The sequence below is a fragment of the Mesoplodon mirus genome (genome assembly GCF_964341445.2).
Source record: "Mesoplodon mirus genome assembly, chromosome: 4".
Taxonomy (NCBI): Eukaryota; Metazoa; Chordata; class Mammalia; order Artiodactyla; family Ziphiidae; genus Mesoplodon; species Mesoplodon mirus.
In genome coordinates, this window is record NC_138979.1 from 38,936,044 (window position 1) to 38,957,569 (window position 21,526).

General features: G+C 50.2%; 1 protein-coding gene across 3 annotated transcripts in view; it reads right to left on the bottom strand.

Moving 5' to 3' along the window:
- The window catches only part of ACAN (aggrecan), a 62,765-nt gene that overhangs the window by 27,439 nt on the left and 13,800 nt on the right, over positions 1-21,526 (bottom strand). For all 3 annotated transcript variants that reach the window (XM_082616663.1, XM_082616661.1, XM_082616662.1), the window contains exons 2-7: positions 8,328-8,404; positions 6,200-6,583; positions 5,077-5,251; positions 3,635-3,762; positions 1,612-1,905; positions 199-603 (exon numbers count right to left, since the gene is read on the bottom strand). In XM_082616663.1, the coding sequence (XP_082472789.1) occupies positions 199-603; positions 1,612-1,905; positions 3,635-3,762; positions 5,077-5,251; positions 6,200-6,583; positions 8,328-8,397 (1,456 nt within the window). In that variant the 5' untranslated portion in view covers positions 8,398-8,404. The remainder of the gene's footprint in view (positions 1-198; positions 604-1,611; positions 1,906-3,634; positions 3,763-5,076; positions 5,252-6,199; positions 6,584-8,327; positions 8,405-21,526) is intronic.

The following is a 21,526-nucleotide window of genomic DNA, read 5'->3' on the forward strand; positions in this document are numbered from 1 at the left end:
AAAAGAGCCATAGACACACAAAAGAGCGTGTGTATCACTGGTCTGGCCCATCCCCCTTGTTTCACAAATGAGGAGAGTCAAGTCTGAGAGGAGGGAGGCTTGTCCCAGGTCCCAGGTTAAGCTAAAGGTATAGAAGACCCCCAGGCCAAGCTCTTTCCACCTACCCCCAATGCAGCCCCCTGAGGGGCGGGCACTTACCCCCTGGCAGTCGTGGCTGCCCAGGGATCTCAGTTGCACCTGGGGCTGCGGTCACCTGCACGACGAGGTCCTCGCTGGTGAAGGCCGTCGGAGCGCCCAGGCCAGGTGTGGACTCCTCAGGAAAGGACCAGGGCTGGGTAGCCTCTCCAGTCCTGTTCTCGGCCTCAGAGAAGGCGGTGGCCCCTACTTCGGGGGCAAAAGTGAAGGGCTCCTCGGGCTCCAGGGCGGTAGGGGTGACGTCAAAGACGGGTCTCACCGTGAGGATCACGTTGCCTCGGGCTTCACCCTCGGTGATGTTTCGGGGCAAAGGCAGCTCCAAATCAGGCCAGGTCACCGTCTGGATGGTGATGTCCTCCTCGCCCCCCATCCCGAAGAAATTTTCTGGGATGTCCACAAAGTCTTCACCTGGGGCCGGGTGTTAAAGACAGGCATTAGTGCTCAGCCTGGGGCTGGCCTGGGGGAGGTGAGCAATGGATCGCCTCCTCCTCTGCTAAGGAAGGAGAGCACCTACTGTGTGCCTGGTACCTGACCAGGCCCATTGCAGGTGTCCTCAATGATTTGAGTATTTATTATAGGGGTGCCCACGGTTTCCAGACTGCAAGAGAATGCAGTCACCAGAGCACAAGACTGACCAATCAGCTCACTGCTTGTAAAGCCATCTTGTTCCAACATCCCTTCCTGATTAATGCCAGCCAGTTGTCTGCTTACCTATCTTGTGAGTATCTGTTGACCATTTGATGTTATAACTAGCCAACCGGACAATGTAAATCAGCTACAAAGAGAAATGGAAAAATCTTCCCAAGGATGCAGGGGCTCATGAAGTTGATGAAGGTGCCTTGAGAGAACTGCCTGCCTCAGTCATGAACAAACGGGGGTCTTGCAGAAACAAGCCATTTAGTAATTAACAAAGAGAGAAACCATGAGGATGCTAGAACTTCAAACAGGGTGGTAGGAATATTGAAAGGTTAAGAGAAGTTTTGGGGGAAATCCTAATTATTTTTGCACAAGTAACCCTCTTCGTGTAAGATCAGGCTGTGGAAGTTAAACATGAAATGAGCTATGTTGTGCTAGCACCAGTTTTGTGATAAAATTTACTCAACTCCAAATTATTCATTGTTTTTATTCCCCTCCAATAATTAGCACTTAATTGTAAGTATAACCAAGACTGTGTAAAATATAAGATAAAAACATTTTTTAAAGTTTTAGTTTTAGGGCTGGGTACGCTGCAGCCTCCAGTGCTTCTACCTTAGCTCCCCTAGGAACCCGTGAAAATAAGGGGTGCTAGGACAAGGGGTTCAGGTACCCAGTGGCCCTTTGGAGGGGGTAGAAACCAGCCCCCCACTCTAAGATCTCATCCTCTGGGCCCGAATTTTGGTGGCACGATCCCCCTTCCGGCCTCCAGCCCAAGCCCACCTGTGTAGCAGATGGCGTCGTAGCGGGATGAGGGGTCGGGGTATCCCGTCTGGTTGGCGTGCAGGTAGACGGTCCTCACGCCCAAGAGGTTGCCCCCGCAGTTGGGCCGGGCCTTGGAGATGGGGTAGCGCACGCTGCGGTCAGCCAGCCAACCGGCGCTGCACATGTCCATGCCACTCTGCCAGGCCAGGTAGAGCTGGCCCGTGGTGGCCAGCCGGGCGCCCAGCCGCCGGCACTCGTTGGCTGCCTCCTGGAAGGTGAACTTCTCCGGGGATGTTGCATAAAAGACCTCGCCTGCGAAAGACACAGTCGGCAGGGTGAGGAGCTCCTTCCCACGCCTGCCCCGTGTCCCCAGGGAGATCCATGTGGTTCCTCGGGGTCTGGCTTCTAACTTCTCAAAGCCCTGGTCCCACAAGTCTGTATTTCAGATCCTGCCCTCCACTTCCTATGGGCTTTTGGGTGGGGTGATGTCAGTTTCCTAAAACAGGGACCAATAAAGAAGCTGCCAAAAAGACAAAGGAGTGAGGAAAGTGCAGAGCAAATGTGAGGCCCGGGAGGAAACTCCTGCCGGAAAGCATCTTCGCCCACACTTCGCTATGGAACTTCCTACCACTGGGGCATCTCTCCTATGAGTCAAGCATTGCCCACTGGAACAATCCTTTTTTTTTTTTTTAAACTGATTTTTTAAAAAAAAATTATTTATTTTGCTGCGCCAGGTCTTAGTTGCAGCACATGGGATCTTTGTTGAGGCATGTGGGATCTAGCTCCCTGACCGGGGATTGAACCCACAGCTCCTGCATTGGAGTGCAGAGTCTTAACCACTGGGCCACCAGGGAAGTTGCTGGAGCACTCCTTTTTACAATTCCACATTCTGATGGGAAAAGCAGGCATCAGACTTTGACCCTAATAGCAGTGTTTCCCAAATTGGGGTCTCTAGGCCCTGAAGTGTCCATAAGGGCAATGGTGGGGGCCTGTAGGCTCTTTTTACTGTTTCTGAAAACCTAACAAGGTTGTGCTGCAGGGAGGGATAGGGTGGTGGGCGTCGCTCCCGGGGGTTGTTCTGGCTGTCCCTGCTCAGTGGCAGCTCTGGTTGGCCCTAATCAGTGTCTTTAATTAGCCCAAAGTGGGAACACAAATATTCGTTACTTAATCTACCGGCTTGGGCCCTGGGGTGAGAATGAGGAAAGGGGTCACGGTGGTGAGGAAGCTGGGGACGTTCCCTGCCTCACAGTGGGCCAGGTTGTCAGCCTTTCTCCTGCCTGGGCGCAGCTGTGATCTCGGGGTAGGGGTGGAGGTGCAGAGTTTGCAGTGTCAAAATGGGTGAATGAGTGCTGATGGGGGAAGGGGTGTCATCCACTTGCCTGGGTAACTTGCTCAGCTCTGACTGTGACCAAACTTAACTCCCTTTACAAACCAGAGAAAGACTATAGATTCCTTCTCGCTGCCCCTGGTGCTCTCCAGAACTAGCCCATTGGGGCGGCCTGGATAGGGCTGGGGGCTGGCAGCACAAAAGCTGAGAGACGGTGGCTGGGAGGCCAGCTCTCCTGGGAATGACAATTCTGATAGGCTCCCCCTGGAGTGGCCTGGGTGGGAGGGGGTCCTTTGTGAGGGTGACAAGGCTGAGCTGGGCTTTAATTGTGCAGTGGAGCTTGGGACAGCGATGGGCTGGTCAAGCAGCGGGGGTCCTGGCTGGGAGGAACAGTCGCAGGTGAGAGACCAGCTATAAATATTCTTGGGCCCAGTGATGGCTCAGTTTGCAGGTGCCTGGGGCCACTGAGGCCCTCCCCAAAGTGGAGAGTGAGGGGGCCAGACCCTTCCTTCCTGAACTCTTCCCTCCCCCAGCCACGCTGGGCATGATGAGGCTGGGGGCCAGGGAGGGGGGAGGGGCAGGGGCGGGGAGGAAGGGGGTGTTGAGGGTGTGATGTCCTGGGTTAACGTCCTGCCCAGGAGGAGGCCCCTGTGATCCTGAGGGTCAGCAGGATGAAGGGATTGGGGAGCCGGCTCTTGGTGGGGGGTGCCTCACCCTCCATCTCCTCTGCGAAGCAGTACACGTCATAGGTTTCATTGGTGTCACGGATGCCGTAGGTTCTTACACCGGGAAACTCATCCTTGTCCCCATAGCAGGCTTCCCTTGGAGTGTGGATGGGGTATCTGCCAGGAACCCAAAGTAGGGATGTGACAGTCAGGGGATGGAGGGGGCCAGTGGCCCGTGCCCTTGTATCCTCCTCCCTTGTGGGAGGAAACGGTGACTTACTGATGTGTTTGCTGAGATCTGCCTAGATCTGTGGGCTACTTGTTTCTACAGCTTTTCCCCCAACTTTATTAAGATATATGTTTTCACCGTTACTGGTGATTAAAGGCAGACCCCTTTACTGAATATTTATTGGTACCAAACATGTTCTATCAGGAGCTTGCAAATCTTCTCTGTAAAAGGGCACATAGTAAATATTTTAGGTCTTACAGTCCGTAGGGTCTTCATTGTGACCTTGCCATTGTAGTGTGAATGAAGCAACCACAGACAAAATAACAGGAGTGGCTGTGTTCCCATAAAACTTTGTTTACAGAAACAAGGGGTGGGTTGGATTTGACCCATGAGCCATAGTTTGCTGACCCTTGCTCTGTATCATTTGAGTCTCACATCAACCAAATGAGGTGCTATAACAACTCTATTTTAAGCTGGAAGAAACTGGGGCCCAGAGATGTTAAGCAATTTGTTCCAGGTCACACAGCTTCCAAGTGTCAGAGTTGGGATTTGAGCCCAGCTCTTTCTGAGGCTGAGGTGTGGGCTCTTGCACTATGCTAGGCTGTTGTCTTATCTTGCTTTAAAAAAAATGGCTAATGGGTTTTGTGTCCTAAGATCTTTTGCCTACCCCAAGATTTACAAAGGTATTTCCCTTTGTTTTCTTCTTGTGGCTTTGTGGTTCTGGCTTTTGCATTTAGAGCTCTGATCCATCCCCAATGAATTGTCTCATCTTGCTTTTACAGGCTTGCTCACACAATTGCAGCCCCTTGAAGGCAGGGCTCTGACTGTCCTTCTGCGCAACCTATTCCTCAGCAGCTGTGCTCAGGGAAAAATGCACCGAGAAGCTTAATTTACGTATGTCTTGCCTTATTAAAGACAAACTGAATGTAAAGTGGTTTACAAAAATGTATAAACAACAAAGTTTTAAAAAGATGTAAGTGAAGAAATCACGGCAAAGGGAAAAATGAGTAGGAAGAATAATCATGTGTAATTTGCATGGAGAAAATGCTCGTGTAGCATAAAGTTGCTAGTGGTCACTCACTCCACCGCAGGACAGAAGACCAAGGATTTGGGACAGGTCATCGGGGCCTGACCTAGAACTGGTCAAGGCATCCCTTCAGCCCCAGCTGAGGTTGGGCTCTGTGTCTGGCTGGCACGAGCTCAGTGCTGTTCAACGTTCCAGCCCATCATCCACCCTACTCCTATGGTAGCCTGGGGCTCACCTGACAGTCTGGTCTGCCAGCCAGCCGGCGTCGCACTGGTGGAAGCCATCCTCATAGGCGGCCTGCAGCTGCTCGGGCGTGGCGATGATGGCGCTGTTCTGCAGGCAGGCCCGCTGCGCCCTGTCGAAGTCCAGGGTGTAGCGTGTGGAGATGGCTCTGTAATGGAACACGATGCCTGCAAGACACGCGACGGCAAGAGAGCAGGTCAGGCACAGCCTCCCGTCACCCAGGCCCTTGCAGAATTAGGGCAGGAGTCAAGGGGATGTAGAGACATCTGGTCGGGCCCCTAGCTGATGGGTGGCTCCTGTCTCCACATTGGCATGTGGTCCTCCCGCCTTTCCTGGAACACCTCCAGTAACGGGGAGCTCACTACCTCACAAGGCATCTTTTTGGAAACCTGTGATAATTCTGATAATCAGAAAGTTCTTTGACTTGAACTAAAATCTGCCTCCTTATAATTTTTTCTTGTCATTGCAGGACCCTATATTTGCTTTGCAGAAAGAGACACTTAGAGCTCCATGCACCCTCAGCCCAGGGGCATCCTAGTGGGAATCCTGTTTAAGGCACAGGCAGGAGTGGACTGTCTTTGGCAGAGTCACCCAGCAGAAAAAATCTGGTGCTGACTGAAGTCCTAGAGCCAATCAAGGACAACCATATTCCTTGGTCCATCGAGAGCAAGGGAACCAGGGAGTCCTCATCCCTTTCTTTGGCTTCTGGAACTGGAGGCGGGGGAGGGAAAAGACACCTGGGTAGAGAGTCAGGAGACTGCTCTGGCTCACTTCCAGGGAAACTTCATTCAGGCAAGTCACTTAACCTCAGTTTGCTTGTCTATAAAATGGGGATGATCACAAGGCAACCGAATCACAGGACTGATGGGAAGAATAGACTGTAATTTTCATGTGACTGTGGCCCTGAAGAATTTAATTCATTTAAATGCCAGAGAGAGTGATGTTACCAGCTCTGTGTTACAGGGGAAGCAACTGAAGTTAAGTAACTTGACTGAGGTGCAAACCATCACGGGGAGGACCCAGGATTTGAAAGCCAGACAGCCTGGCCGGAGAGAGGTTGCCATTCTGGCTCTTCCTGCAGGTGAAGCAGGGCCCCTGTGGGAGGAGGCTCTCACCTTTCACCACGACCTCCAGGGTGGCCTTGCTGTCCTCGATGCCGTGCATCACCTCGCAGCGATAGATCCCAGAGTCATTGGAGCTCAGGTTCTGGATTTCCAGGGTGGCGTCGCTGGGGATGGCCGGGTAGTTGGGCAGCGTGACCCTGTCTCGGTAGGCACTGTTAACCCGCACCTGCCCTTCAGTCGCCACCAGCAGCACCAGCTCCTTCTCCTTGGAAATGCAGCTCCACTTGATTCTTGGGGCGAGGGGGGCGGTGGAGGGGGCGGTGGTCACGGGGTGCATGGGGTCGATGAAGTAGCAGGGGATGGTGAGGGAGCTCCCCAGGGGGACCCGCAGCGGGGACGGTTCAGGGATGCTGACACTCAGCGAGTTGTCAGGTTCTGTGCGGGAGACACGGGGGTGGGAGACAGACCTGTTAGTGCCCAGAGAGGACCACCCAGCCTCCCTGTCAGTGCTTCTGGAAATGACAAAATCCCACGAGTGTGCTGGTGTCTATCCTGTGCCATATGGAATTCTCTTTCCAGAGCAGCTTTCTCAAGACCTCTGGTCTCTGTGCCTCAAGACAGGAACTATGGAGCCAGAAAGGGCTGCAGAGGAGGGCAGGGGAAGCTTCAGAGGGGAGACCACCTCTCTGTTTCTCAAACTGGGGTACCCAAAGCGATGCCAAGCCATAGGATAAACAGACCCCATCTTCCTGGAGTGACAGCTTGACTCAAAAATTGGCATAAAATTATCTGGGGATAGAAAAAATTATTATAGGGAGGAAAAAAATCCACACAAATTTTAAAGCTAAGATATAAAAATATCAAATACTTAAGGAGGTCTGCTTCAGGCTCCATCCTGACCTTGCAGAAGGATGAATCATTCTCTTTTGCTGTTGGGGGATCGGGAGCCTAGCTGGAGAGGCATGAGAGGATCAGACATTTAAGTCTGCAAAGGGTTAGACTGGGGTGGGGTGGGATATGATTAGACTCCACAAAAACACATGGAGAGCATCGATAGGGAAGATGCAGCATGTCTGCCAAATCCTGTTAGAAGTCAAAGATCTTCCTGGAATTGGAAAGAAAGAGCCTTTGAAAAAATAGCACCTTTCATGGAGATTCATACACTTATTGAATCTTTTTTCCCAGGAGAACCTAGAGGTTGAAAATAAAAATGTTTCAGGTATTTGTGGGTGGCAGATACATAACAAGGCAGGGAAAGGGGAGCCAGGAATGTTTGGGGTGAACTCTAACCTTTTGATGTCCTGGCCGGTCACCACCAGGCCCTTCACAGAAACCTCCCTCTGATACTCAGTCCTAGCACATGACACAGTGTGGTTTCAGTGGTGGTGGTTCTCTGGGGACAGCTGGAAGTGTCAGCAGCGCCTGGCTCTAAAGTTTCTAAAGCTCTCAACCAACCCTCGTGAACTGGGTGGCCTGTGTGGGCAAACCACCCCAGGTTATAGCCAGGGGTGGATATTTGTGGGTCCCAGAGCAAGAGTACAGATGGAGACCCATGGACCATATGTCTAAATATTTAAAAGCTATAAATCAAGCCAACAGATTGTTAAGTAAAACATGTTCTATCTTCTTATTTGACAGTGATACTTTTCAAAATGAAAAGCCGGATTCAAATTTAGAATTCTTGGATTCCTTAGAGTTTTGCATTGAGATGTGTCGGCCAAGCTGGAAGAGGGGAAATCAGGGCCCCTTCTCTTCCCACCACAGCTCTGCACTTTGAGGGGTCTGTGTGTACCCCAGTCCTCACATCCCAGCTCTGTCTACACTCAAACAGCCACCTCTTCACCTCTCAGACTGGAGGCGTGGTTCCTCCATGGGAGGATGGACCCAGAGGAATGAACCATGCAGCCCTGGATGTGACTTGGGTCCAGGTGGACAGGGAATTCTGGGCGTTCTGGGTACCCAGAGGGAGCATAGACCTGAGCGGACACATCTCACTGGCCCTACAGATTCCTCATTCTTTAGAGAGCTTTGGGGCTGGAGGAGGGTAAGAGGGGCCTCTAGGGTGATGGCCCAGAGTAAGCACCAGGACTCTGGCAGGACTAGGTTCGGTTCCCCCATCCCCAGAGTCCAGTCCTCAGTGCCTGCTGGGTAGATGAGACATGAGTGGGAATGTTCTCACCTGAAACTTCTACTGAGATGGCTGCTGCGATGACTCTCAGAGTCACAAACACGAAGAGTAAAGTGGTCATAGTTCACCTGGAAGAGAGGAGTTATTCAGAGGTTCAGATACAGTGAGGATGAGGGTCATGTGTCACATGACAAGTGTGATAAACTCCTGGCCTGTGGTTCTGAACTTGCATCGGGATAAGGAGGCTGTACTGTATAAGCACAGGGAACTCTGCTCAGTACTCTGTAATGACCTATATGGGAAAAGAATCTAAAAAAAGAGTGGATATATGTATACGTATAACTGATTCACTTTGCTGTACAGCAGAAACTAATGCAGCATTGTAAATCAACTATACTCCAATAAAAATGAAAAAAAAAAAAAGGTAAGGAAGCTGCATGTGACTCGAGAGATATCTTCTCCAAGAATCCCCTCCTCACAAAACCTTCACGGATTTCTCAGTTTAATTACCAGTGTGAGGCTGAAAACCTTCTCCTACCTTTTCTAGGGAACCTCTCATCTTCTGACCAACAAAGGCTCATCCTAAAGGATCCCTGCAATGGTTGATTTTATGTCAACTTGACCGGGCTCCAATATTTGGTCAAACGTTATTCTGGGTGGGTCTATGAGGGTGTTTTGGGATGAGATTAACATTTTTAAAAAAGATTTTTCTTGTTTTTTGATGTGGACCATTGTTTAGTCTTTACTGAATTTGTTACAATATTGCTTCTGCTTTTTATGTTTTGTTTTTTTTGGCTGTGAGGCATGTGGGATCTTAGCTCCCTGACTGGGGATCAAATCCACACCCCCTGCATTGGAAGGTGAAGTCTTAACCACTGGACTGCGAGGGAAGTCCCAAGGATGAGATTAACTTTTAAATTGGCAGACTGAGTAGAGCAGATTGCCTGGCTAATGGGGGTGAGCCTCGTCCAATCAGTTGAAGGCCTGAGTCAAACAAAACGGCTGAACCTCCCCTGAATAAGAGATAATTTCTCCTGCCTGATGACCTTCAAACTGCCTTCAGACTCGAACTGAAACATTGGTTCTTCCTGGGTCTCAAGGCTTCAGACTCAGGCTGGAACAACACCCTGGCTCTCCTGGGTCTCTAGCTTGCCAAAAACCTCAGTAATCATGTGAGCCAATTCCTTAGAATAAATCTCTTTCTATACGTATACACACATCCAAATGGTTCTATATCTCTGGAGAACCCTGACTAACACCATTCCCCAGGCCCAGAAAAGTGACATGAGTTACCCAACCTCCCTGATGAAATCTGGACCTGCCACCAATTTCAAATTCAGGAATCTTGTGTGTTTTAGGATGGAGGATGCTCCAAGATTTGAGGCACAATTCAGGGGCCTGGTTCAAGTCAGGGGAAGGATGCTCACCCAGAGAGCTCTGTGGGATGGACAGATTAATCATTTAGGAGAGAAATGAGAGCCCAGGATCCCTGGAGCTCTCTTGCTGGCCCAAACAATGACTTAATGTGAATTAGAGAAACAAACTTTCCTTATTGCCATCTGCTGGAAAACTGTCACGCTAAGTATACTAATCTTTGAAGGGCATCCCCTGCATTACTGGGATCCTGACTCCAAGTGGGCGAGTGCAAGGTAGACCCCAAGAAAACCCATCTGAATTTGCGAGAGATCAACCAGAGCGGTGGTTCTCAACTTTGGCTGCACGCTGAGATCACCTGGGCTTCAGCCTGGTCCTCAGACGTTTTAAAAGCTCCCCAGAAGGTTCTAACGTGCAGCCAGGATGTGGGCAGTCACACTGCCGACACCTGTGACTTGCACCCCATGACACGTGCCCGAGGATGGTTACTGAGCTGTTCTGTTGGATGGACCTGCATTGGTGCCTTCCCTGCCCTCCTCTCAGTCTGTGAGCATTTAGTCTTGGTTTAATGAGTGTTTGCATGCTCCGCCAGAAGGAAGGAGGAAGCCTGGAACTGAAGACAAGAGGGGAGCTTTCAGAGGCTGAGAGTAATGCTCAACTGAGGCTGCGGCCAGTGTCCCTGACCTTGACTCTGTCAGCATCTGATGGCCCAGCAGGCGTCGCTATTGGCTCAGTCACCGTCAGCTGGGGCCGGATGGATGTGAGGATGAGGGCCTCCCGTGGTCCCCATCTCTGGAATCTGTGCGGGAGGGGCAGGCAGGGCCCAGGACTCTGGGGACCCTCTTGGGTGATCCCAGTCTGTCGTTTGAGTGATCTTTCCACTGCTATCCTTCATTCATTCCACATACATTGGGCACCTGAGGGGTGAAGGGCTGTCTGTATGGGTGCTGCTGGGGCCCCAGAGATGGAGCCATGAGGCACAAAATGAGTGGGAAGTCTGGGAAATCCCAAAGGCTTAAGAAGCAGCCCCTTGCCTCTCCACAGGGATTTTTCTCCTTAGAAGCTGTCTTCAAAAAGAAAAATCTCTGGGGCTCCCGGTTCTGGCTCTCTCAGGTCCAGTGTGATCCGTCATGGCCAAGAAATATTCTCCCGGAGGCTAAAACGGTCAGGTGTCTCCTCTACTGTGAGGAGGGGGCTAGACTTGCGGGCACCCCTCTTCCCAGAGCCTCAGGGAAACCGTGTCCAGACACAAGCCCGCCTGTTCTTCTTCCCTCAGGAACACCCTTCACGGAGAAGTTCTGTATATGTTTTCGGAGTTGTGCTTCTTTCCTCACTCTCTGAACAAGCCTGACGTTGTCCGGGAGGCAATGGTTCTCTGTGGGGCTTGGGCCCGCTCTGTTTTTCTCCCTGGCCTCGGCCAGGAATGAAAAGGGCAGGGAGTGGGCATGGGGGTGTGGGGTGTGGGCAGAGAAACTAATTTTATTTCTTCTTCTATTTTTTAAGACAAACTTTGGGATAGAAATATCGCAATAAATATGCTCTTGTGTTTGTGTGTGTTTTCTCAGCTGTAAAGAAAATAGGGAGAAATTCCATTCTGTCTGGGTTCCAAGTGTCTCCAGGACTCACTGAGCCTTTATGTGAGGAGATGGACTTTGCCAGTCCCATCAACAGGGAGGCCTTTCTCCGTGGGAAGCAGAGTTAGGTGTGGCGAGGGGATTGGGCAGCTGGGACTGAGGAAGGGGGAAGGGGGCGTCTGAAATGGAGGGAAAGAGGAGCCTGGAGAGTGGGAAGTGGATGCTGGGTGAAGGCCGGGGTGTGTGAGTGGACCTTCTGTGGGAGCCATGTGTGTGAGGTTGGGTTCATCATCAAGGAATCGGCTTTTTTAGGAGAGAATTATTAGGAGGCTTGATGGGAAAAGTAAGCTTGCTAGTGCTCTGAACCTGAGCTGAGGCTGCGTGTTTGTGTGTGTGTGCGTGTGTGTGTGTGAGGGAGAGAGAGAGAGAGAGAGAGAGACCCATAGCTGAACACAGGAAAACCCTCCACCTCCTCATCAGCTAGACTCTGTCCCATGGTTGCCAACCCTGCTGGGCCTTTGACCTTGATTCCATCAGATTATGGGACTGAATGCGCAACTTGCCTGCTTGCCCTGAATTCCTATTCCAGCAACGTGCAGTGGAGACCCCCAGACCTGGGTCCCAGTCCTGGCTCGGCTACCTCCTGCTCTAACACAGGACCCACCTTCACCGCTGTTTCAGAGACCGAGCAGGATAATGTGCCAGGCAGGCCCCGCTTCTGGAGGGCGGGAGCTGTGTCTCTGGCTTGGTACCCAGCCCAGGGTCTGGCACTCATCAGGCATCCACCAGCGCCACTCTCCTCCCACCTCCCTGGTGTCAGGCCTGGGTGAGTCCCTCAGAACGTGGGGACTGGAGAGAGTTCAGCGGTTACAGGGAGGCTTCTTGCCCTGGGATGAGGGTTGGACTAGATGACTTTCCATAAAGAATAAAACTGCGTTTGCTTCAAAAACAACATCACCACCCTACCAAACATTTGGAAAATAAGAAACTAGAGAAAATAAATCACCATAATCCTCAGTCCTAATCCAACCATTATTCGTGTTTTGATAGTTTTCCTTCTGGTCTTTTTCCTTAGGCATCTACTTGCGTTTCACGGAGTTGTAATCTTTTTGCATCCTATTTGCTTCTTCCACATAGCACGGTGGACCAAATGACTGCTTTTGGTTCCTTCAGAACTGATGGCTTTGGGGTTTTACAATCATGACCTCACTGCCAGAAATCCTTTCTATGTGGCTGGGACAGGTGGTCTTCAGCCTCTAATCGAACAGGAAGTGCTCATTCCTTCATGGGGTGACCCACCCATGGCTGGACAGCTCCAGTTGTGCTCAATATATTTCAAGACGGAGTCAAGGTGACCCACCCCTATTACAATTTCCACCCATGAGGTCTACCCTCAGGGACCACACTAAACAAGCCCACTCCTCTTTTATGGGACTCATACCAGATCTTCAGGGGTCTAATCTGCTCTCCCATCTGCTGTTCTCCTATGGAGACATTCCTAGTTCCTTCAAATGTTCCTCATGTGGCTTCTCCTCCCTCCCTGGAGCCACAGAAGGTCAAAGCTGGGATAGACTTTAGTGAACATCAAGTCCAACTCTTCCATTTCACAGGTGAAGAAACTGAGGCCCAAGGAGGTAAGTGATTTGCTCAAGGCCACACAATAAGTTGGAGATGGAGCCAGGACCAGCGTTCTGGTCCCGAGTTCTCAGGACTGGCTGTCGTAATGCCAGGTTTGTGAGCTCCACAAGGCGGCGACCGTGTCTGCTTGTTCCTCACTGTCTCGCTGGCCCCCAGCAGAGAGAGAGGGCAATCAGGAATTATCTACCAAATGAATTAATGTTTGAATGAACAAATGGAGGCCCAAGAACCTTAGAAGTCACCTCCTTCAACCCCAGGCCTCTGAGGGAGGAGGGTTGGGCTGGAGGCCCACATTTGTTGAGCACCCATGAGGGACACAGCCCTTTGAGGTAGACCATTTTGCAGTCAATAAATCTCAGCTAGAGACATATATCGCTTGATTGTGATGCACACAGCAGTAATGATTAACGCTAGTGCATCAGCACAGTGTGTGACTTTGGGAAGGTCAGAGTCCACGTGCAGTCCAGGAGTGGGACCCCCCAGGGTTTCCCTTCCCAGGGCTCCAGGGAGAGCCAGTGCTTGAAATTGGTCCCGATGGGAGTATTTACACCATGGAAATCAGGAAACACTACAGACAAGGGCTTTTCTTTTTTTTCTTTCCTTTTTTGAGAGTGGGCTTACCAGCACACTCCTGGAAGTTACTAACACTAAATAAAGAAGGCCGCCGGCGGAAGGGTAATGAGCACTTCTCCTTTTCTAATGAAGCCTTATTCTTCCTTCGTTTTGCTGTCCTGCATGAGTTCTGAAGCTGACCCTGAAACCAAGGCCAGTTTGCCAGCCTGAGGGCAGGGTGGGGTCACAGTCATCTCCATGTCATATTCCCAGGCCCAGCCTGACAGCCACATTAGTGTGGACTCAGCAAATGTTTGCTGGTTAAGTGAATGTATTCACTCCCCCTTCCCTGACCCTGCAGGGCCCCTGTGTCCTCCATGAAGCCTCATCAGGCCCTGCCCCTCAGTTCTGCTCTCCCAGCTGTGACTGCTTGTACAGCCACTTCGGCACTTATTTTTCTCTATTGTTTTACATACATTAGCTTGGCCTCATCATGCAGACTGTGACCTCCTTAAAGTTAAAATCAAGTCTTAAGTGAAAAAAAAAAGTCCTCCTGTGTTAATTCACACAGTGCGGGTCCGGTGGGGAGTGGGTTGGGGGTCAGGAATGACAAAAAATGGTATTTGACACCTACTTATTAAATGAATGGGTGGATGCTGGAATTTAGTAGACTGGTTGACCAGTAAGATTTGCCAGTACCCAAGGAGCTCTGTGTCTGTGACTTAAGTCCTGAGGAGGAATTCAAGAAGAGCAAGGTCAGCCATTCCCCTAGACACCAGCCTCCAGCACATCATTTATTTGCAGGCTAACTTCCCAGTGGTGCCTCTTCTCTTACCACTCACAGATCCATGCATACAAGTGGTGGCATATGCACTTGGGATTGGAGTTTTAAACCCAGCATAGGGGAAGTGGTAGGGCTCCCACACCAAGGACACATCTGGCCAGAGTGACCCCAACTGCAGCTGCTAATTTTCCACATATTCTAAATAGACATGGTGGGGGGTGGTGTGCAAAAGGGGAGCCAGGAAACTGATTCCAGGAGAACATATGCAAGCCCTCAGTTTTCCTAATTGCAAACTGGAATCAGAATGCAAGCTTCACCCCAGGAACGCTGTGAAGGTAATTTTCATGGATGCTAATACTGTTTTTGTATTTCCTCCTCTTTCTCTTCTCTTCCTTTTCTGTATTCTCTCTCCATCTATATCTCTTTCCATATAGTTGATTTCCTTATTCCTATTATGTTACTTGCTTGGTCATCACCAAAGCATAGTAAATTCTGCAAATGTTTTCCTGCTTTCTGGGCAATTAAGTGGGTCCTCTGAAAAAGGCTGCTGGCAGTGGGTGTGGGGCTGTAGATCGACCTTTCAAGCCCATAGTTTTGTCTAGGATTGGCCTCAAGCAGCACTGTGCTTAGACAGAAGGGCACAATGAGGTGGGGAGGAAGGGTTTTCCTCTGAGTTGCTTATAGCCTCGCGGATGGAGACAAACCTATACCCAGAGGTAGCAGACATCAGTGAGTGGGCGCTGGATCCTAACCTTGACCCTGCCTAGAATGACTGTATGACCCCGAGCATCAGTTTTTCCATCTTTGACATGGGGCAGAGTGGGAAAATTGGCCCTGGAGTTCTCTGAGATTCTAAATGCCAGCGCCACACAGTTCAGAAGAGAGACTCATTTGATATGGGGTCAGAGTGAGTCACATCTCACAGTCACATCACAGCCTCCCCCATGGTTAAGAACCAGCTCATCTGTTACTTGCCCCTGCACTAAGATCAGCATTATCTGGGAAAGTTCAAGCCCACTTGGAAAGATGTCCCTTGTGCCCTCAATGTGCTGGGGAAGAAGTGAGGGGCAGCAGGATGCAAAGAGGGGAGCTGTGAGGTTGTGGAGGTCCTGCCTAAGTCTCAGAGGAATTAGAGAAGGCTCTAAGGGGAGGAGCAAGGCTCAAGTGGTGGAATTGGGAGAAAAAATAAAGAAATCAAGAAATGACACAGGTCCAGATGTTGTCATACCTGGTATCTCTGCTAATGTGGCCATGGGCTTATCTCCCAACAGTGCCCTTGGCTTGGGTCTGGCCCTGCACTTTCCCATCCTTCCTTTTGCTCACACAGTTTGTTCTTTCCAGAAGACTCTACATCTGTAGAACAGCTCTATATCTGACCTAATCATAGCCTTCTCTGAATGCAGTGCAAATACTACCTCCTGGGAAATTCCAGGTACCCTGGCCTGAAACCATCTCCTTTCTGCCCATGTTCTTGTCATTCCTTGTTGTTACCACCAATTAATTAACAAATACAACCCAGCTTGTGGCTTCTTTCCCACTGCTGGTTTAAACTACCAGGCCAAGCACTTATGGGGGTGTGTGGGTGGCTGGGTGGAATGGCTTGGGTGGAGGGCAGGGCTGTGTAGTGAGAAGATGGCTGTGGAGTCACATAGATGCTGTTAAATCGCAGTCCTGATATTTATATGGGAACATAAAACCTTGGCTCAATTATTTAACCTCTTGAAGGATCTATTTCCTTACTTCTAAAGTGATGATCAAATAGGATCTATCGCATAGGGCTTTTGTGGGGATTAAATGAGAGACACTGTGTGGCTCTCAGTAAATTTTGTCTCCTTTCCTAAGTCTTGTCCAACTGAATCCTCCCTCATTGAGGAGGGAGAAGAGAATAGCTGCATCATGTACACCCATCACGGCATTCAGTCTAGCATAGACGCACTGAGCACCTGCCGTGGTCGCCAAGGACAGGGCTCTGCACATAGTAGCCCCACAACCAACACGTGCTGACTTGATAAGAAGTTACACCCAAATACAGTTTATGCCTCGATCTAACTTAAATGATGCCCCATGAGGATGGACTTTTGATCTGCAATGATAACAAACCATGGGACCCCCTCCCCCACCAACTTGGTTAACCTAGGCTCATTCCTGCATTCGCACCAAGCCTGGGCACAGGATGTGGGTTCAAGTAAAATTCTGGACTGTATGTAAGATCCTAATGCTGCTGGTGTTGTATCCAGTGACACAAGACCTGTCACTCTCAGAGCTTCTGCATGTTCACTGACTGAGGGCGGCCCTCCCCGTTCCACCCTCCGGCAACAGTGAGTATCTTACAGTCAGAATCAGCTTATGCAGTGGTTTCTGGGACCATCTGAAGACTACCTTTATGAAGGGCTTACTATGTGCCAGGAACTATACTCTGATCATAATGGTACATAACGCCATGCTTAAAAAAACCTTTCAAAGATTGGTTTTGTTATCCTCACTTTACAGATTGTGAGATGACTGCTCAGAGAGGTTAAGCAACTTGCCAAAAGTCACACAGATAGTAAGTGGCTGGACTTGGCTTGGAACCCAGGTCTTATGGCTATCAATTCCATGTTTCTTCTCAACATTCCCAGCCCCTCTACATTCATTAGTTTTACTTATTCATTCCACTCTTCAGTCAACAAACATATTTAAATTAAAGGGAAGATAGGGGATGTTCTCATTGAATTTCAGATCCAGAAATCTGGGGGGAAGAAAAGGGATCTTGGCCTATATTTCATGGCAGAACAGGACGAATGTCGTTGGAATGAAGTCCAGCCCGTGCCTATGGCCTGTAAGTTCCTACATGGTATGCCCTCGCTCCTACACACACCTCATCCTACCTCTATTCCCAGCCACATTCTAGCTGTTTCTTTCTTTCTTTTTTTTTTTTTTTTTTGCGGTACGCGGGCCTCTCACCGTTGTGTCCTCTCCCGTTGCGGAGCACAGGCTCCGGATGCGCAGGCTCAGCGGCCATGGCTCACGGGCCCAGCCGCTCCGCGGCATGTGGGATCTTCCCGGACCGGGGCATGAACCCGTGTCCCCTGCATCGGCAGGCAGACTCTCAACCACTGCGCCACCAGGGAAGCCCCTAGCTGTTTCTTGAACATAAAAACTTGTTTCCCTCTAAGGGCTTTTGTACCTGCTCTTCCTTCCTCCTGGTACACTTTTCTGGATCTTTCCCTAGTTGGCCACTTTTCATCATTTCAGCCTCAGTTCAAAGGTCCCTTCCCTGACCACCCTGTTCCCTCACCCCTACCCAGTGCCTCCCTATCATGTCACCCTATTATTGTTTATTTACATCATTATCATTATTAGAAATTATTGCCATTTTCTGTTTGTTTGTTTATTGTCTGTTTCCCCTCCTAGAATATACACTCCATGAGGGCAGGGACTTTTGTCTGCTTTGCTTACTACTCTACACACTTCAGGTGCCTGGAACAGTGCCTGTCACATAGCAGGTGTTCAACAAATATTTGCTGAATAAATGAATGAATGGTGCTTCATGAATGGGCAATGTTCTTTCTGGATTAAGTTCTGGAATGGAAGGAGTGTTAAGCTTAAGACTGATCATAACTGTTGCAAGTGATTTCAAAGCATTCTTGCCTCCGCAGTCCTGGAATATGTTAGAAGCTCTAGGAGGAAGGGTAACTCCAAATGCGGCTAACAGGGGTAGCCTAGAGCATGCCATGGCCCCTGGAAAGATTCATCCACCCTCCTCTCCTGTAAAGAGAGGACCAGGAGTGGTCAGGATGGGCCCAGGGGCCACCAAGCAGGGAGTGGTGGGTGACCCAGGAGATAGCATCCAGGGACAAAACAGAGCTCAGAGTCATGCTGGCAGCCTGATGAAGGCTGCTTTTCTAAGGTGCTGGAAGTGAGCCAAGTCCAGAGCTGGGAAGGAAGGCCAGCCATGATGGAACTTCCTAGGGTGGGAAGGAAGCAGCCAAACCTGGCCCTGAAGGCTATGACTGGACCAGGGTGGGCACCAGAGGGAAGAATTCAGTTCAACACCACCAACCTTTCCCCATTATTCCCACCTCTCCCCACTCCCAATTGCAATTTCCTTGTAAAACCAGTTTAAAGTGGAGAGTGGTACATGGCAAGGTTAATGGCTCCTCATTCACTCACCCAGGGACACTGAGCTTTGCCCTGCTCTCTTTGTGGAAAAAAACCTGGTACTTGGGACATGCCCCTTCCTGTTCTCAGGCTTCCGTTCCAGCCCGGGCACTTTGGAGGTTTTCTCTGCATTAATTTCAGACGTTGTGTAAATATCAGACTTGGGAGTTTGGAAGAGTATCCTTCAGCCCAAACTTTCCATCAGGCACAAGCACCTTTCTTGGGGCAGGAATCTTGGGCCAAGAACTGAGTTCCCTCAACTTGGCGCTGACCACCAACCTGGCAGGACAGAGTGCTCCTTCCTGCAGGAGTTTGAGAAGGGGCTAGGGGACCCAGCATGACTCCTTGGTGGCCTCTCTGGGTGGAAACTGAGCCCAGGTTTCAAAAATTATCTTCAGTAAAGGTTTCTAGAAGCCAAGGGTCCTTGCCAGAAAGGGCCACCAGGCATTTGGGGTTACAGCCAAATTCCTGAACAAAGCAGAGGGCCAGGTGCCTGAGATGCAGCTGAAAGGAAACAAGAGGCAACTAGCCCAACCCCTTAAACTCTAGGGGCAGATGCACGTTCTTGGAGTTTAGTCCTGGGATCTAGTCATTTGGAATCAAACCTCATTCTTTTGACTCTAGTTTGCATGCCCTGATTCCAGGACTGGGAAGACTTCATAGAGAACATCCACTTAGCTCCTTTTGGGTCATGCTTCTCTTTAAGAGCCAGTGGGAGCTGTGGACCTGGCTCCCAGGAGGTAATCTCTAAGCCCTTATTTAGCTGGGGGCCTTGGGCCATGCTGGATAGTCTATGCTAACAGTGTGATTTACGGTGGGGGTCTTGGGTCATGTGATATCAACTTGACCTCTGGAGGGGCTGGAGACTAAGGTCAGCCATGTGGGTGGTCAGCCATGTCTATATGACCAACCTCCAGTGAAAACCCTGGACAGCCAGGCTCAAGTGATCTTTCCTGGCTGGCAACACTCTGTGCATGCTGTAACCCATTGTTGCTGGGAGAAGTAAGCATTGTCCACATAATGCCCTGGGCGAGCACATCTGGATGCTCATGCCCGGTCTCTCTGAGACCCTGTGCTGCATGCCTCTTCCCTTTGCTGATTTTGATCCGTATTCGTCTGCTGTAATAAACCATAAGTCGTGAGCAAAGCAGCTTTGCTGAGTTCTTTGAGTCCTTCTGGTGAATTACTGGGCCAGGAGGAGGTCTTGGAGACCTCCTGAAACTGCACCTTTCTGCTCCCTCAGGTTAGTTTGTCCTGCCCAGGGTGGTTCAGTGTGGGTTGAGTGGACAAGACAGTGGACAAGCCCTCTTCTTCCCACAGCCGTCCGTCAGTGACACTGCTTTCCCTTCTTGGAGCATGTGCTCTGAAGAGCTGAGCATTCTTTTTTTGGCCCTCATGTGGAAGGAATAATTGCCTTTCATCTGGAAAAGTTCCAAGAACTTCTTGGCCCTCCTCCCTCTCTCGTTTCCTCTGTCAAACACCCACCATGTGGAAAACTCCGCAGCAGGTGATGAGGGGGATTTAAGGAAGGACCAGTGTGAATCCACCCCTGAGGCTCACTGTGGGAGATGGGAGATAAGATGTGGGAATAAATTCTACAGTACAAGAGGGGAGCCTCTCTCAATGAGAGGTCTCCAGAAGCTACGATACAGAAATCACTCCTGTTGGGAGGACCTGAGAGAGCTTTGAAGAAGAGGTGGCTTTTGAGCTGAGCCTTGAAAGATGAGGACACCCTGGGCATATGGAGGTAGGGAGAGGGCATTCTAGGAGGAAGGGACCACATGAACAAAGGCATGGCAAAAGGAGTGGATCCAACTGGTGAAGGATCAAATAAAGTTAGAAACAAAGCTGGGCCAGATTCTGAGGAACCTCCATGATTGGGCTAATGAGTTTGGCTTTATTCTGTAGGTGATGGGGGGCTCTCAGGGGTTTGGGGAATGACCCGATCTAAGGTGTGTGTCAGGAGGAAATCACAGCCCCCACTATCTCTGCTGGCTGATCCTTGCTCTGTGAAGTTCCCATGGTGCTCAGGTTCACCTCCTCCATTACAGCAGGAGCACATGCTCCTAGAGCATTTGTCTGCCTCTGCAGGGAGATTTCACCCACTGGGGTGTACACTGGGCTTGCCCATCCTTGGGTCTCCCTCACCCACGAGCACCTACCATGACTACTTCCTCTAAAAATGGCTATCTGTTGAAGGTTGAGCCCAGGCTGGGCATGGTGCGCAGCAGCAGTGTGAACAAACAAATCATGTCATTCAAGGCTCACAATCGTCCTGGGAGGGGCACCATTACTAGTCCCATTTTTAGAAAGGAGGATACCGAGGCTCGGCGTGGGTAAATGACTTACCGTAAATCCCACAGCCAAGGAGTGGCCGAGCCAGAATTCAAACCCAGATTAGTCTGACTCCAAAACCAGTGCTCCTAACCAATTCTCTGCTTCCCATGCCCGTGCCAGGGATGGGGGCAGGTGCTGAGGATGCAGCCTGTCATGGGTTTGTTCTTGTCACCCAAAGACCTTTGACAATCTGTGGCCTCAGCTTAAAAGCACGATTCAAAGAACGGACATTGATTGTGTGCCTCCTACACGGGGAGGCTTCACATTTTGACTCGAAGCACCAAGGCACCTCGGTGCTATAGAATAAGACCCCACAAGAGGCAGAGAGCTTGCTCTCTGAGCCCCTCACAGACCTCTCTGACTCTTGACTTGTTCGAGAATAGTCGGCGAAGAGGCGCAAACATCGACATGAAATGACGTTGCCCCCACCCCGTTCCCGTTTCCTCCCTTTCCAGCTGCCCCTGGCGTGTCCCCGGCATGTCCCCAGTTCTCTGCCAGCTGTTCCTGGCTGTGTAACTGTGCCCTGCAAGGCTGTCAGGATTATGGTGCCCAACAGCCTCCCGACAGGATGCCAGAGCAGTGAGCTTCATGAAAGCGCCTTCGAGGGATTCATGCCATCTGCTGCCTCCCAGTCAGGGTTTCTTCAACAACATTGTCCTCACAAGAAAGTTACCTTTCTCTTTTTAACAAATTGACCTCCTTTTTAAAAAAGCTGTGATAAAATACACATAACATAACATTTACCATCTTAACTATTTTCAAGTTCATATATTTTATAGTTCAGTTGCATTAAGTGCATTCACATTGTTTCTTTTTCTTTTTTTTTTTTTGCGGTACGCAGGCCTCTCACT